General features: G+C 53.9%; 1 protein-coding gene across 5 annotated transcripts; it reads left to right on the top strand.

Moving 5' to 3' along the window:
* The first annotated feature begins 124 nt into the window (after positions 1-124).
* Positions 125-15601, top strand: KCNN4 (potassium calcium-activated channel subfamily N member 4). Of its 5 annotated transcripts, XR_004961120.1 has the most exons (10): positions 139-2468; positions 5541-5636; positions 6862-7289; positions 8995-9130; positions 11805-11915; positions 12259-12377; positions 12755-12824; positions 14061-14228; positions 14670-14988; positions 15298-15601. XR_004961120.1 is itself a non-coding variant. In XM_036274615.1 (9 exons), the coding sequence occupies exons 1-8, from the start codon at positions 2310-2312 to the stop codon at positions 14223-14225; spliced, it is 1158 nt and encodes a 385-aa protein (XP_036130508.1). In that variant the 5' UTR covers positions 125-2309; the 3' UTR covers positions 14226-14228; positions 14670-15251. The 5 variants fall into 5 exon arrangements, 3 of the variants coding, with proteins under 3 accessions (XP_036130508.1, XP_036130506.1, XP_036130507.1); XM_036274615.1 differs by lacking the exon at positions 15298-15601 and having other exon boundaries at positions 125-2468; positions 6862-7167; positions 8999-9130; positions 14670-15251; XM_036274613.1 differs by lacking the exon at positions 15298-15601 and having other exon boundaries at positions 14670-15251.
* Positions 15602-16265: the final 664 nt, after the last annotated feature.

Genomic DNA, 16265 nt, shown 5'->3' with positions numbered 1-16265 from the left:
AAGGCATTAAAGGAGAGAAAAACAGAGACAGAGAAAGACAGAAGGAGGCAGAAATAAAGATGGACCCAGAGGTTTTGAGAGCTGGAGAGGCTAAGAGAAGTCAGAGGTGAGGCCCTGAGAACCTGGAGGAGAGAGGCACAAAGAAACCGCGCCAGGTCCCAAGGGTGGCAGGTGCCAGGGATGCCCAGGCTCAGCCTCGAGAGCACCCGGCGGCGGCGGTGGTTTCTCTGAGCAGACACGTGTGTGGTGTCTGAGTGTGCCCGGATGTGTCTCCATCACTCTCCCGCCGTGTCTCGCCCCAAGAGAAACCCATGTGTGCCACGGGGCGGAGCACCGGCATGGGTTGTGTTTTTGTCACTGGGTGTGTCTGTGTGTGTGGTTTGGTGTCTCTGGGTGTGTCTGTGTGGGTTGAGTTGGTGTGTTGCCAGGCATGTCTGTGTGTGTCTCATTTCCCTGTGGCTGGAGGGTCCATGCTCCTGCATGACATATGACACGGGAGGGGAGAGGGGTTATGTCTGTGTGTGCCCCCAAGAAAGGTGTCCCTGGGACCACCGGCTGTGTCAGGAGATCAGTGTGATGTTGTGTGTTGCTGTAGGAGGCTTCTGATCTGTGTCTGCTGTGTGTGCTCACACCCTACACTGTGTGTAACTCTGCATTGCATGTGCTGTTCTGTGTCAGTATGTGGTGTGTCTCTTTCCAGATGTTGTGTGTGTAAAGCTGTGTATCACTCAGTGATGTGACCCTTTGTCTCCTGTCGAGGCACATGTCCTTGTTGGGGGCCTCTCCTTTCCCTGCCAACAACACAGTCTGGGTGCCCACACTCCAAGTGTGTTGTGTTTGTGTGGTTGTGTATTACACTGTGCCATAGGGTGTCCTCTGGCGTGTGGTATTGTTGCTGGCCTATCAGTTGTGTCACATCTGCTGTGGCATGTGACACATGGTGTTTATCAAAGGTGCTAGTGGGAAATGTTGTGTTGATGTGTTTTGTGTCACTGTATGCTTGTGTATTTCTCTGTGCGTGCTGTATTTGTGTGGTCGTGCATGTTGGAGTATATGGAGTACCGGGCCATGTGTGGCTGTTGTATGTGGTGCTTGAATGTGGCTTGTCAGTCAGAGGTGATGGTGCATGCTTTCTCCTGTACACATTGCATTTGGGCATCGGGGTCCATGTAGCCTGTCCCCTTCCCCACCCGGGGCACCATTCCGGGTTGTGTACTCTGTGATGCACCAAAATATACCAAAAACGTCTCACTTGGGGCCTGTGCTGTTAGGGATTCTGTGTGTGCTGCTGTACACTGGAGGTCTCTGCCTGCGTCTCCCCACACTGCTCTCCTTTTATACTAGCATGGCATTGTGTACCGGGGTACGCTGTGTGTGCTGCGAACCACCCTCTGTGCTCGAGTCATGTGCATTTCTCTATGTGCTGAGTAATGGGGACTGCCACGGGTATGTCCCTAAGTGTTGTGTGTCTGCATGAGTTGGATATCACTCCCTGGATGTGTAATGCCTGGGCTCTGAGAGAGCACTGTTAACAGTGATATGTGTGCATGGCACTTGGGCATCGCTATGTCAATATAATTAGTGTGTTTGTGGAACACTTGGTATATGCTCTGCTTGTGTAGCTGTGTGTGTGCTTCATCTGGTGTGTGGTGTCTGGGTGTGGCTGTGTGTGTCAGGCAATGTTGTGCTCATTTTGATCACAATATTGTGCCTGTGTCTAGACAATATTTAGGTGGTTGTGTGTGCCACAGGGCGCTGTCTGCCCTGCTGAGTGCTGGCGTGTGTCACACCATGTGTGTGTGGTGTCTGGGTGTGGCTGTGGGTTTCAAAACTTGTTGGAAGTTGTGAGTCACTTGGTGTAGGTTGTGTTGTGTGCCCATGTGTGTTAGGCTCTGCCTATGATCGTGCAGGGTGTGAGGGTGTCATGTGGTGTCTGGGTGTGGTTAGATGTAGGTGTGTATTACAAAGTGCAGACCGTTGTGTGACTATTGTGTGTCAGTGTGTCTTTATCCATGTGGATGCACACTTCTTCCTTGCTCTGCCTCAAGACACACTCCAGCCCCTCCTTAGTCTGAGAAGGGGGGTTGGGGAGCCTCCCCTCTGCCCATGGGCCTCCCAGCCCCTCCCTGCCCTGCCCAGCCGTCACCACCCCCCAGAGGGCACCGGCTCCCTGTGCCTCAAAGCAAGAGCCCCAGAGCAACTGAGCAGAACAAGCAGACGACCTGCAAGCCACAGTGGCTGCCCTTTGTGTGCTGCGAGCTGGGGGACCCTGGGCAGGAAACTGGCTGAGCCCCAAGACCCAGGGGAACATGGGCGGGGAGCTGGTGCCTGGCTTGGGGGCCCTACGGCGGCGAAAACGCCTGTTGGAGCAGGAGAAGTGGCTGGCCTGCTGGGCACTGACGCTGGCGGTAATTGGCATCGGGCTCATGGTACTACACGCGGAGATGCTGTGGTTTGGAGGGTGTTCGGTGAGTGGAAACCTTATCCTGGGCCACGAGAAGCTGGGGGCTAAGTCTCCTAGTCTGAGGGGGGAGGGACCTGGGAGCTGGGATTCCTGGGTCTGAGGGAGGAGGGGCTGGGGGCCTGGACTCCTGGGTCTGAGGGAGGAGGGGCCTGGGATTCCTGGTCTGAGAGAGGAGGGGCTGGGGGCTGAGACTCCTGGGTCTGAGGGAGGAGGGCCTGGGGGCTGAGACTCCTGGACGGGGGGAGGAGGGGGTTGGGGGCTAGAGTGTGGGGTCCAGGGAGGCAAATGCTGGGGGGAACCTCTCTGCAAAGGGAAGGGAGGAGGGTCTCAGTGTCTCAGTCTTTGAAGGTATTGCAATTAGACAGCTGGAGGTCCAGGACCCCTGGAGTTGGAGGACAGGGGGCTGATCAGATACTCAAGTCCCCCAAGAGCAGATTAGGGGAGCAGTAACCCTAGGTTCGGTGAAGGGAGGGTGAGGAGAGAGACTAACTTCTAATAGGCGGTGGCTCCTTTCTCCTTATCTAAACTCTAACATTTACCCAGTACCTCAGCACAAAGGGTAGAGACTAGAAGAAACTGGCTGGGGTGGGGGTGGGAAATACACACACACACACTTTCATCTATATCATTAAAAAGCTCAACTTGCCCAGACTCTATATACTGTTTAATCTGGGAAATGACTGAGAAGTAGATTTACAGTAGCTTGGACTCCTGGGTGCCAAGGGAGGAGGGGACGAGGACCCAGGCTCCTAGTCTGAAGGAGGCTTCGAGCATCTTTGGGGAAAGGAGCTAACAGGATAGTGAATGGAAAGGGAAAGGACGGGGGCGGGGGGGGGGGGGCAGGACAAGTCTGAGCAGGCTGCCAGCACATTCCAGCCCTGGTCGGCAGCAGGGCAGTGATGGGGCACAGGGAGGACATGGGTCAGAATTAGTGGCTTGAGGACAGAACAGAATTGCTCAACAGGAAAGGAGGGGTTGGAGACCAGTCTGGGTTAAGGGATGTGGGATCCGGCTGGTTGGGGGCACTGATCTGAGGATTGAGTTGGGGGGATTCTTGGGGGATGGAGGCTCAGGCTTGGGATTTGGGGTGAGGGAGGCAGGCAGCTGTCCAATGACCAGGAGCCACATGGGAGGTCAGGGCAGGCTAGCTTCCCCTGGTCAGGAGTCGAGAGGCGGGCAGTGGGCACTGAGGGGGTGGGGCGGCTGAAACCCAAGCCAACAGGAAGCATGGCAGAGCTCACCCACTGCTCCCACGCTCCAGCACCCCACCCAGCAGGGGAGGTGAGGGCATGGGAGCCCTGGCAGATAGGAAGGGACAAGGAGGTTGCTCCTACCCCCTCCCTCCACCTTCTCATTTTTCACTTTGTCTTTTCCTTTACCAACTGCCAGGCTTCTGCCTCTAGCAGTGGGACTCGGGAACCTGCTGTAGCTCTCTGAGTCTCAGTTTTCCCATCCGTAAGCTGGGGGTGAGGGTTGAAATACATGATCCTAGGGGTCCTCCTCAGCCATTGCTATGTCTGCCTTGATGACAGCCATGTCCCCTCCCCACCTCCGTCTCAGTCTAATGAGTTTATTTCACAGAGACCAGACACCTGTTCGCAGGTGGGGAGGGGCTGGAGGAGAGGCAGGTGCAAACTCCAGGAGTCAAGGGGAGCAAGACAGAGATATCAGAGGGGGGTGGGGGAGTGTCTGGGAGAAGTGGACTGCAGTGTGGGGAGGGTGTTGTGTCTAGTGGGGTGGAGTTTGGGACAAACTAAAGAAAGAGACAGGAAACGGGGTGCCAGAGGAGGATGAAGGAGTGGGGGAGGGCTGGGGACAACAGCACCATTGTTCAGGCAGGGGTGGGGGGGCAGGCCCCTGGGGCAGGAAACTGGCTCTCGTCCCCAGCACGGAGGTGGACCCTGCCCCCTCCAGAGGAGCTGCCAACATCTTAGGAGAAACAGGTGTCTTAGGAGAAACAGGTGGGGGCCCAGGAGGTCTCCTTCCCCTGACAATACCCCCCAGGCAGGGACACCCTCCCAGCCCCTCCTAGGGAATCCAGCAGTCCTAGTCCCCTCTAAATCCTTCCCTCAGGAATTCTAGATTCCTCCAAGGTATTGCCACACAAAGAGAGGAAAATAACCTTCTCCATAGTTTCTGGAGGCCATGTGCTTCCGGCCAAATCTGCCCAGGCTTAGCGCCAAGACAGAGGGCAGGAGGTGGGGGAGAGGAGATGCAGGGCCCAGGACTGGGGGGTCTTTCTCTGCGCTGGGCCTGGGGTTTCTCAGGGACTCAGCTGCCCTGTATGAGGGCAGGGGAGGGTGTCATTCATTTCTTGGGGATTGAGTGATAGTTTCTAGACTCCTTGGGAATTGGCGTGTGGGAGTGGGACTTGAAGTTGCTTTCTAGGGCAGCACCAGCTGGGTGAAAAGAGAAGTGAAGGGGGCACTCTCTAGAGGCCAAATGTCTGCTTCTAGGCACACACCCACATACACACACACAGCGGGGGAACTAATTTTGATGGGGAAGTAGATGGAAATTAAGAAGGAATGTGAGGCCCTGGCCAGAGCGTGGGCCTGCAGTGGAGAGACCCGGGTTCGGTTCCCGCTAAGGGCACGTACCTCGGTTGCGGTTTGCCCCCGGCCCTGGTTGGGTCATGTGGGTGGCAGCCACTCGATGTGTCCCTTTCATGTCGATGTTCCTCTCTCTCTCTCTTCCTCTCTCTCCCTCCCACTCTGTCTGAACAAAAAATGAGAAAATGTCCTCGGGTGAGGATAAAAATATATATATAAATACAAAGAAGGAATGTGAGTTTCGAGTTCTCCCCTAAGCGATGTGGGTCCTGGGAGAAGAGCTGAGGAGGGTGGATGATGGCACCCGGACCAGGGCTGTCCAGCTGGGAAGGATGGGGACCAGATGATGATTTTGAGACTTTCCCAGAACTGAGACCTCGGGAGGAACTGGGCTGTGGCTTGTGGGAAAAGGAGTCTAGGAAATTGGGAATTGAGAAGGAAAGGCTGTTTGGGAGGAAGGTAGAGGGGGACTGATGATGGGTGGAGACCTGGGATCTCACCCCTGTTTCTATCTCTCCCAATAGTGGGCGTTCTACCTGTTCCTGGTTAAATGCACCATCAGTATCTCCACCTTCTTGCTCCTTTGTTTCATCTTGGCCTTTCATGCCAAAGAGGTCCAGGTAGGGCAGGCCCACCCCAACCCCTTTCTTTTGTCCCCAGCCCCCACCACGCCCTGTCAGCTCACACTTTCCATCCTCCTTCTCCTCCTGGGCTGAGTAATGAGGTTTCTCTGTCCTGAGATGTGTCCACACCCTTACCCACTGGGATGGGTTGAACCGTGGACAGACCTACAGAGCCTCCTGGAGCAGCTCCGTCCCTTCCTCCAACTGCAGCCCCCAGTCTTCCTTGCACACTCATGGATGCTGAGAGCTCATGCCCAGACGGAGGCTTCGGTCCACTCTGCCCCGAGGCAGCCTCACTCCAGGCCCAGCCTACCAGATCTCTGTCCTCCATCCCTGAGTCTCCACCTAATCTAATCCCAAGCAACCTGAAACCCCAGATATGTGCCCACAGGTCCTTTCCCACTCCTGAGCTCCCCACCTCTGTGCCAATATCCCCCTGACCCAGGAGCCCTTCCTACCTATGTCCTTCCAGTGTCATGTCTCACTGTGACATTCATCTCCCTACCCTTGGCCCTCTCCATGCAACCCCCCCTCCCCGGATCCTATTCCCTCCTCCCGTCCCCTCATATAAAATGGGGGTTTGGGGCCATGTGCAGTAATAGTAATGTCCCTTGCAGAGCCTGGGACACATTATCATTAATAGCAGTCATCTGAGCAGTCATCTAAGTCATCTGAGTTCAGTGTCCTGAGTTTGTAGCCCAGCTGTGCCACTGCCTACCTGAGGGACCAGGGCCTCAGTTCCCATATAAAATGGGGGTAATAATACTTTCAATCTCATTCACTGAGTCACAACATGCCCTGGTATATCCAAAGTACCCTGTCAGTGTTAGCTATTGTCATTGCTAATGGTATGAAGACTACAAGTACTGTACACACGTCCCCAGAAGCAGGAGTAGGAGATGGCACCATGGCTGTGGAATGTAAGCTCCAGGAAGGCAGGAGTTTCTTTTGTTCACCTCAATATATAGAACAATCTCAGGTACACAGGAGGTACTAAGTGTCCCTGGGCTGAACGTTCTGAAGTAGGCTGAAACTGGGAGGGGAGAAGAGGGAGAGGTGTCTTCCTCAGGTCCTGCCCAGCCCCCCCTCTCAGCCCCACCCCCTGTGCTATCTGCCTCCTTCCCTAGCCCGGCGGGCGCGCCCCCCCTTATCTCTCCGCACAGACTGGCAACGGCCGCCTGACCTTCGTGTGACCCCCCTCACCTTCCCGGTCTCCCCGCAGCTGTTCATGACAGACAACGGCCTCCGGGACTGGCGTGTGGCGCTGACAGGGTGGCAGGCGGCGCAGATCGCAGTGGAGCTGGCGGTGTGCGGGCTGCACCCGGCGCCAGTGGGGGGCCCGCCGTGCCTGCAAGATTCCGGGTCCCCGCTCACCGCGACGCGGTCCTGGCCGGGCTTCCTGGGCCAGTGGGAGGCGCTGCTGTCCCTGGCCATGCTGCTGCGCCTCTACCTGATTCCCCGCACCGTGCTCCTGCGCAGCGGCGTCCTGCTCAACGCGTCCTACCGCAGCATCGGCGCCCTCAACCAGGTCCGCTTCCGCCACTGGTTCGTGGCCAAACTGTACATGAACACGCACCCGGGCCGCCTGCTGCTCTGCCTCACGCTTGGCCTCTGGCTCACCACCGCCTGGGTGCTGTCGGTGGCTGAGAGGTGAGGGTGCCGCAGGGGTGGGGCAGGGGTGGGGGACCAGGTGCATCTGGAGAAGCCGCTTACAGCAGCGGTCCGCCCTGTAAGGTGATGCAGGCTGGGACCCCTGGGGGCCAAGCAGCGGAGAAAGCTATTGTTCACAGTTGTCCATGCCAGCCCCAGCCCTTCCCCCACCTGCAGTCACCAGCCTCCCCAGGCACACACAGACCCTGGGAAGCCCTTCCCTTCCTGCTTCCCAGCCTCTCCTGCCTCAGGTTTCCAGGCATCTGTTCGGTCTGGAAACATAGGCGCTGGGGCCTGGCCAAGCGTTGCATCTGCCTTGGAGGAATTAGCACAGATGCACTGCGGGTGCTCACCATGATACCCGCACTGGGTGTTTGGGGCTGCTCTGGAAGAGAATTCCCTACAGAGAACTAGTATCCAAGTTCAGGCTGCCTGCTGGACATAGTGTGACCAGATAGGGAGCCTGTACCCTTTCAGGGCCTCAGTCTCTCTCTCTCTCTCTCTCTCTCTCTCTCTCTCTCTCTCACACACACACACACACACACAAGTTGGGGATAACCTTAGCCCATGGTCCTCAAAGTGTGTGGTTCCAGCAGCATCACTTGAGAACTTGTTGCAAACCCAACTTCTCAGGCCCCATCCAGACCAACTGAATTTAAAATTCTGACAGGTGATTCCAATGTCTGCTGGGGTTAAGAGAGCCTCTGGTTTGATGCATCTCCCACAGGGTTCTTGAGGGGAGGTGGAGAGAGAGAGCCCTGGTTTTCGATCTCTCCTTTCTGAGCCTGTTTTCTCAACTCTAAAATGGGTCAATTTTACAAATTCCACCATCTTAAAGTCTCCCTGGCAATTCTAATATTTTGTAATTTTAAACTTCTTCATCTTGCAGGACCTCAGTGTGCCCAGTTGGGAAATCAGTTAGGATCAGGGTCAATGAATGGTCCTCCCACCATATATCTTATCTGAAAAGTGGGAGGATGGGGAGGGAATCACATTTCTAAATTCCAAGGCAGAAGTCCTCAAGCCTGACTGTACTTTGGGATGAAGGGGTGGGGCTCGTTAACAGCGTAGATTCAGTCCCCAGTTCCAGACACTAATTTAGTGGGTCTGAGGTGTCTGGGACCCTCATGGACGGAGGCTTTCCTTACTGACCCTGATGAAAGAGGGGTCGGTGGGCCTAAGTTGGGCCCATCTCGACTTTTGATAGCTTCCATGGGTGAAATGTCCCCTTCTGTGAAGTGAGGGGAAAGCACAGATTCCCACCAAGACTTTGTAGAGTACCATTTTATTCCTGATAGGGCCACCTCTAGGCCAGAGAGTGTCTTGTGCAAATTAGAAAAAAGGCTCTGATTCCTCTGGGTGGAAGCACCCCCTGCCAGGGTCTGAGAAGTGGACTTTGGCCTGGGTTGCTGGCCCCTCTCAACCCCTCAACCACACACTCTGAACACAGCAGCCCTGGTAGCCTCACTGAAACCAAGCAGGCTTTGGAATTGGCTGCACTCAGGTTCAAGTCCGAGAGATCAGAGTGGCTGAACATCCAGCCCAGTTCACACAGCACAGAGGCCAGGCAGGCTCTCCAAAGCCCAGAACTTAGTATTTTTCTGGGTGTTTCTTGGGACTGTGGGTATGTATTAGGAAGGAGGGTATCGAACACTATGGGAAACCCTGGAGTGGGGTTTCAGAACTAACTCATCCTTCCCCATAGGCAGGCTGTTAATGCCACCGGACAACTTTCGGACACTCTCTGGCTGATCCCCATCACATTCCTAACCATTGGTTATGGGGATGTGGTGCCAGGCACCATGTGGGGCAAGATTGTCTGCCTCTGCACTGGAGTCATGGTGAGTACAGCCACCTCAGGGACCCTCCCCTGATTTTAAACTGGTCATCCCCTGGCCCCAGGAAACCATGGAGCCAACACAGGCAATCAGGGCCACCCTCAAGAAACTTGGGTGTCTGGACTCCCAAGTTCCAATCCCCCTCCAGGACACAGATCACTCCCAGCCCCATTTCCTTTTAAAACCCAGGAATCTGCCCTGGCCAGTTTGGCTCAGCAGTTAGAGAGTTGGTCCATGGACCAAAAAGTCTTGGGTTTGATTCCTCGTCAAGGGCACATACCTCGGTTGCAGGTTTGATCCCTGGCTCCAATTGGGGTTGTGTGGGAGGCAACCAATCAATGTGTCTCTCTCACATTGTTTCTCTCTCTCTCTCCCTCTCCCTCCCTCTCTCCTTTCCTCCCACTCTATCTAAAAATCAATGGAAAAATATTCCTTGGGTGAGGATTTTTAAAACTAATAAAAATAAAACCCAGGAATCCATCCCCAAAGTCCTTGCTCTTCCCTGGAACCTAAGACCCTAGCCCTCATTCTCCTCAGGAACACAAGACCCCTGACTTCCCAGCCCTATCTTCTTCCAGAATCCAGGAATCCAGCCCTGGGCCCCATCAAGGCTCTGGCATCCTGTCCCACTCCCTTACCTCCCAATCATCTAGGACTTGGGCACTGTTTCCCAGCTCTAGGACCTAGGAAACCAGTCTCCCAGCCTCCATCAAGGCTATAGAGTCTAATCACAAAGACCATGCCTGTGGGGCCAGGCTGCCTGGGTCCAAATCCCCCTTCTGCCTCTTTGTAGATAGAAGCAAGCTATATATTCTCTCTGGGCCTCCTCTATAAAATGGGACACTGCCCTAGCCAGTTTGCCTCAGCAGTTAGTGTTGGCCTGCAGACTGAAGGGTCTCAGGTTTGATTCCTGGTCAAAGGCACATACCTGGGTTGCAGGTTCGATCCCTGGCCCCAGTTGGGGTCATATGGGAGGCAGCCAATTGATGTGTCTCTCTCACACTGGTGTTTCTCTCCCTCTCTCCCTCCCTCCTTTCCACTCTATCTAATTAAATAAATACATAAAATGGGATGCTTATACTAGTAAACTCCTCGGGTTCCTGAGATTAAGTAAATTAAAACATGTAAAGGGTCTCAAACAGTGCCCAGCACAGAGAAAATGCTCAGTACCTGGGGGTAGGGGTGGAGAGGCTGTTATAACTGGTCACAGGCATCTGCCACTCCTACCCCAGCTCCCGTGCCCCTCAAGGATGAGGCAGAGGTTCTCCAGCCCCAGATTCACGAAGCCTCCTGTTTAGAGTCAGCCTCCTCCTGAATCCAGACATTCACCACTTCCTCTTCATAGATCCAGGCATCCAGCCCCTCATGCAACCCTTACCCCCCTCCAGGACCCAGCACCCAATGCCTGACCTTTACCTTCCCAAGAGATTTGGCTCCCTTTACCCTCAGGGACTCAAGCTGCTAGTCCCCAGTCCTGATGTTGTCCCAGGAAGGACATGTTGAATTCCCAAGCCTTGGGCCCACAGGTGATAGATGGGGTGGCAGGGAAATGTCACATACATAGAGTGGTATCTGTGATAAGGGAAGAGGCAGAGACTCAGACAGGGAAACACTCCTCCCTCATTTGACAGAAGGAGACACTGAAACCTAGAGAGATAAGGAGATTTGCATCAGAGTTCACAGCCCACTCCTGGCCAGGAGTGCCATGGCGCCATGGAATTAGAATTGCTAACTTTTGAACACACACTGGGCCAGGCTCTGTTCTAAACACTCCCCAGGTGTTAAATTACAGAATCCACAGGGTAATACTGGGAGGACATTTTACAGAGGAGAAACTGAGGCACTGCGAGTTTAAATAACTTGCACAGAGCAGGGTTTGGAGCCCAAGCAGTCCCAGAGCGAACGTTTGCAGCTAGTAAGTTGTTCTGAGTGGTCAAGGGATGAAATGCATGGGGTGGGGGCGGCTTCAGAAGATTCCTTCCAACTCAAGGAAGAGTGACCAGTTGTCACAGAGCAGTGGGGTCTGATGAAGCCTTGAAGGATCAGAGGCCTTGGGAGAGGGGAGGGAGAAGAATGTGTTTGGATCCAGGTGCTCAGGCAGGTGAGCCACATTGAGGCTGGGGCTGAGTTGTATGGGAGGGAGACTGGGCAGAGGAGGGAGAGGCCTAGATCTGGTAAGGCCTTGAAAGACAGGCTAAGCAGTCTGGGTCTATGGGAAGCTAGAAGACTAGGGTTAGGGGGCAGGGTCATAACTGGGGTTAGATCTCCCTGTGGTTAGGGAAAGGTGAGTGGAAGGCTGGAGATGGTCCAGGAGGAAGAGGACAGGGCCAGAGCTGGACAGAGGCTGTGGGGGTGGGAGGAGAGTGAGGGACACCTTTAGTGACTAATGGCCAACTGGGTGTGATGGGTCCCTCAGGAGCCTGAGGTCTTCCCCTTGCCCAAACCAGCTCTCCTCTCCCCCTCCAATCTGATGGTGTAAACACTACACAAAGGAGTCGTCTCAGATGTGATTTCTGATCCTTGCTCCACCCCCTTAAAACTGTTTGCTTGTCTGTCAACTAGAGGGGGTCAGGCCTGCCTTCTGTGACTGCTGGGAGGGTTCAAGGAGAGTTGGTGACAAAGGGCTGGCCTACAGAGTCCCACAGCCCTTGTGTCTTAGTGCCTGCTGTGCCTACAGGGGGTCTGCTGCACAGCCCTGCTGGTGGCTGTGGTGGCTCGGAAGCTGGAGTTTAATAAGGCAGAGAAGCATGTGCACAACTTCATGATGGACATCCAGTATGCCAAAGAGGTGAGGACAGGCTGCCACAGGAGTTCCACCCCCATACCCCTCCTCCCTCAGACCCAGGGGTCCAGGCCCCCAGCCCCTCCTCCCTCAGACCTAGGAGTCCAGACCCCCAGCCCCTCCTCCCTCAGACCCAGGGGTCCAGGCCTCTGGCTCCCTCCTCCCTCAGACACAGGCCAGGCCCCCAGCCCCTCCTCCCTCAGACCTAGGAGTCCAGGCCTCTGGCTCCCTCAGACACAGGCCAGACCCCCAGCCCCTCCTTCCTCAGACCTTGGAGTCCAGGCCTCCAGCACCCTCTTCCCAGAACCAAGGGGTCTGTCTACACTGACACTGTGCCACCCACTCCCAGATGAAGGAATCAGCTGCCCGAGTGCTACAAGAGGCTTGGATGTTGTACAAACATACACGCAGGAAGGACTCTGGAGCTGTCCGCAGGCACCAGCGCAGGCTGCTGGGTGCCATCAACACGTGAGGGCTGGTGTGTGTGTGTGTGTGTGTGTGTGCACGCACACCCATGTACACCCATGACCACATCTTTCTACATAGTGTATGTGGGTGTATGTGGTGTATGTGTGACTGAACAGATGTCTGCCTGAACCTCACAGTGACTCTGTGTGTCTGTTGTGGTTGATTTTGCATGTCTCAGAATGTCTGAGGGTCTGGATACTTGGGTCTCTCCCAGGGAGGTGGACTCATGGGTGCAGCCCCCCTCACTTCAGCTCTCTAGCAACTTTTCCTTTTTGTACTGTGTACACTTGGGTCTTTCCTCCTCTCATCCCTCCCCTGAACTAGGGCCACATCTGGGAACCAAGCTTATATGAAAACTGATCCCCTACTTCCCACAGGTTCCGCCAGGTGCGGCTGAAACACCGAAAGCTCCGGGAACAAGTGAACTCCATGGTGGACATCTCCAAGGTACCAGGATTCCCCTTGTACCAGGTTTGGGAGGAGAGGGAGGCTGGGGCCAAGGGCAGGGAAATCTGGCTCTGAAATAGGGAACACTGGCCAGGCCTGGCAAACACAGGCACTCAATAAAGGTTCGTGGTTGAATGAATGAATAATGCAATACCGAGTTTCTCAAACTCATGTATGGTACAGAGGTCCCTTTTAAACTTAAAAAAAAAAGAAATTGCACAAAGGACTCCAGTGTTTGGTTTTAAACTATTTTTATTGTCAAGTAACTTACATGTGGACAGATATAAAATTCCTTCCAACTCTGACTCTTACACAATAATAAAACCAAAGCAAATTTACAAACCAAGCCCAAACACACACGGCTAAACCAATAAAATACAAATGAACCACACTGACATGGGGAAGGGTGACATTATTTCAGTAAAACTCAATCTCTGCTGCTATTGTTAAGAGGAGTCCCAGGGCCACTGGTGCTTCACCTGCCTGGGCAAGGGACTCAGCTTGCCCACCTCCTGCTGGTACCACTTGATTCCACCAGTGCTCAGGGATGACGACATCACATCCCTTGGCTGGACACAAGCATCTTTTGCTTATCTGGTGGCCTTTGTTTTTTCTCATTTGTCTGAGACAATTCAAACAGTGGTCCCCAGCACCCATGCCATGGTAAACACAGCCACAGATACAGGCCACTCCACTGCATGGCTCCGTGAGGAGGTGATGGCTTAGATCTGCCAGAACTGACAGGTGAAAATTTCCTAAGATTATCGAGCCATAAAACACAGAATTAAAGAATTCTCATAGAAAGCTCACACACCCTCAAGGAAGAAGCTGTGAATCCTGGTTTGAGAAGGCGGGAAAAGGGCTATATGGACTTTAAAGTCAGGCATTCACCAATTCTATAATTATTTAGTGAGTACCTACAACATCCTAGGCCCTATTCTAGGTGCTGCCTTGGGCGTGTCAATTAACTGCCCAGGCCTCAGTTTCCTCAGCTGCAAAGATGGGAACAGGATTCTCACTCCCCATGACTTTTAGGATTTTAAACCACACGAAAAGCACATGGCCAAGTAACTGGGATGTGGTAGAGGTCAATAATTGGTCACTGTTATGATTGAGGATACTCCTCAAGGGCCTGTAATGATTTATTAAATGTTGGTTCCACTGCCTTACTCCGTGAGACAAGGAGTGTGTACCCCAGACCTTCCCTAATACCTCTGACCCTTCCCTGATACCCAGATGCACATGATCCTGTGTGACTTGCAGCTGGGTCTGAGCAGCTCACACCAGGCCCTGGAAAAGCGGATTGACACACTGGCAGGGAAGCTGGACACCCTGACTGAGCTGCTTAGCACTGTCCTGGGGCCAAGGCAGCTTCCAGAACCCAGCCAGGAGGCCATATAGCTGGTAAGGAGGCTGGGACTTGGGCAAGAAAGCATTCTGAGGAAAGGTGACTGTGGTCAGCACCCCACATGGTGAATGAGGTGCAGGGTGGCCTGGAGACAAAGCCACCCTTTCTCTTCTGCTCTGGCTGTGTTGGGAAGAAAGGACTCCAAGTTTGGGAGTGGATGGGCAGTGAAGGAAGGAGACATTTCTTCTCCCCTTTGCTGACTCTCTATACCCTCTCCCTCTTTGTTTGCTTGGAATATGTCTGTATCTCTCTTTGCCTGTCTCTGGCTCTGTCCAAATGTTTGGCTGCTCCTGATCTCTCGGTGCTGGGTAAACCCACACTCCTACTTCCTCCTTTGCCCACTGGTTTCTGTCTGTCTCCACTTCCGTGTCCTTGCTTTTGCTCCTCCTCTGGTGTCTGGCCTACCTGTCCATCCATCATCTCCTTTGTCTCCCCAGGACTTAAGGAGGAAGAACCAGGCTACTTTCCCCAGGATTGAGGTCAAGGACATTCTCCCTTCTTCTCCTGACCCAGCACTAAGAATAAAGCGCCTCAAATGCAAGGACTCTAGGGGACCCCACTTTGGAGTGGGTTGACTCGCTGAGGCTGCTGGAGGAAACACTAGCTGAAGAAGGGAGGCCGTGGACCATCCCTGAGGCCCCTGCCCATCCCTGAGGCCCAAATGGGAAAACGGTCACCACTACCCCAAGTACTGTCAACAAAAACATCCTCACTGTGCTGCTACAGATGACCTCCAGCTTCCAGTTAGAAGTGGAGGTGCTGGGGGCTGGGACAGCTGGGGCACAGAGGAGGAGGGGACTGGCGTCCAGAGTTCAGGACCCTGGAGTTCCTAAGTTACCGCTGGTCGGCAGAGCTGAAGGAACCAGGCCTAAAACTGGGACACGGCAGGAGGCGGTGCCCCCTGGTGGGAGAGATGGAGGACACTATTTTTCTAGAGTTGCAGAGAATATTGTGGGAGAGGAGGTGGAGATGAAGGGGCTCACCAGTCTCCGCTCTTATACTTTGTAATAAATGTTAAAGACAGAAGTTGCTGTTTCTTTCTAAACATATCTACACTTCAAACAGGCAGTTCATCCAGTGGAAGGACCTTACCCTGCCCTGTCTGAACCTCAGTTTCCCCATCTATAAAACAGAGGCTTCCCCTAAGTGCCCTCCCAGCTGTGTAGGCTGGGGAGTCCTCACCAACTCCCCCACACCCCAGGTCTGAGGCTATGAGCAAGGGCTTTGAATTCAGGCAGATCCTGGCTCCACCATCTACTGGCTGTGTGATTTGGGGCAAATGGTTCCACCTCTGAACATTTGACCTCACCTGTAGAATGGGGCCACTCCCCATAGAAATGCTGTTAAAACAGAGTGACACAGAGGGTCAGGCATTCATGAAACAAATACATGAGCTAATCAATCTTTTTATTATTGCTATTGATTCTCAGACACAATGCTTGGCTGACCTTTTCTTTTTTCTGCTGCCCCTCTCCCCTCTACTCATCTCACTAGAACCGAGATGACAACTCACCCATCAGGAGACTAACAGGAACCCCAAACCATCCCACACACTCATTTCATATCTGCTAGGACTCAGACAGGGAAAAGAAAGAGGGCTGGCGCTTCTGGAGGTCCTACTGTATGCCCAGCTCTGTGCTCCCTTTTTTTTTTCCTCACCTGAGGACATTTTTTCGTTTTTTGTTCAGATAGACTGGGAGGGAGAGAGAGGGAGAGAAACATCGACGTGAAAGGGACACATCAAGTGGCTGCCACCCACATGACCGCAACCGAGGTACGTGCCCTTAGTGGGAACTGAACCCGGGTCTCTCCGGACCGCAGGCCAACACTCTAACCACTGAGCCAAACCGGCCAGGGCTGTGCTCCCTTTTTATGAATCATCGAGACCACTCCGCCATCCCACTCCACCCCATGGTACAGATACAAACTGAGGTTTCAAAAGGAGCCAGGTTTGGAAGCTGAGCACCAGGACTGCAGGGTCCAGACTCATACTTAGCCGGTCCCTCTGTGCCCTGCCAGAGGTGCATCAGAGG

The sequence above is a fragment of the Molossus molossus genome, unplaced genomic scaffold (assembly GCF_014108415.1).
Source record: "Molossus molossus isolate mMolMol1 unplaced genomic scaffold, mMolMol1.p scaffold_m16_p_21, whole genome shotgun sequence".
Classification (NCBI taxonomy): Eukaryota; Metazoa; Chordata; class Mammalia; order Chiroptera; family Molossidae; genus Molossus; species Molossus molossus.
This window is presented reverse-complemented; position numbering and strand designations above follow the sequence as displayed.

Excerpts from the sequence above, each read along its gene's own strand:
- KCNN4 (XM_036274613.1), top strand. The coding sequence starts at position 2,310 with ATGGGCGGGGAGCTGGTGCCTGGCTTGGGGGCCCTACGGCGGCGAAAA. Across the intron at positions 2,469-5,540 it reads TGTGGTTTGGAGGGTGTTCG|TGGGCGTTCTACCTGTTCCT; the intron begins GTGAGTGGAAAC and ends CTCTCCCAATAG. Across the intron at positions 11,916-12,258 it reads ACATCCAGTATGCCAAAGAG|ATGAAGGAATCAGCTGCCCG; the intron begins GTGAGGACAGGC and ends ACCCACTCCCAG.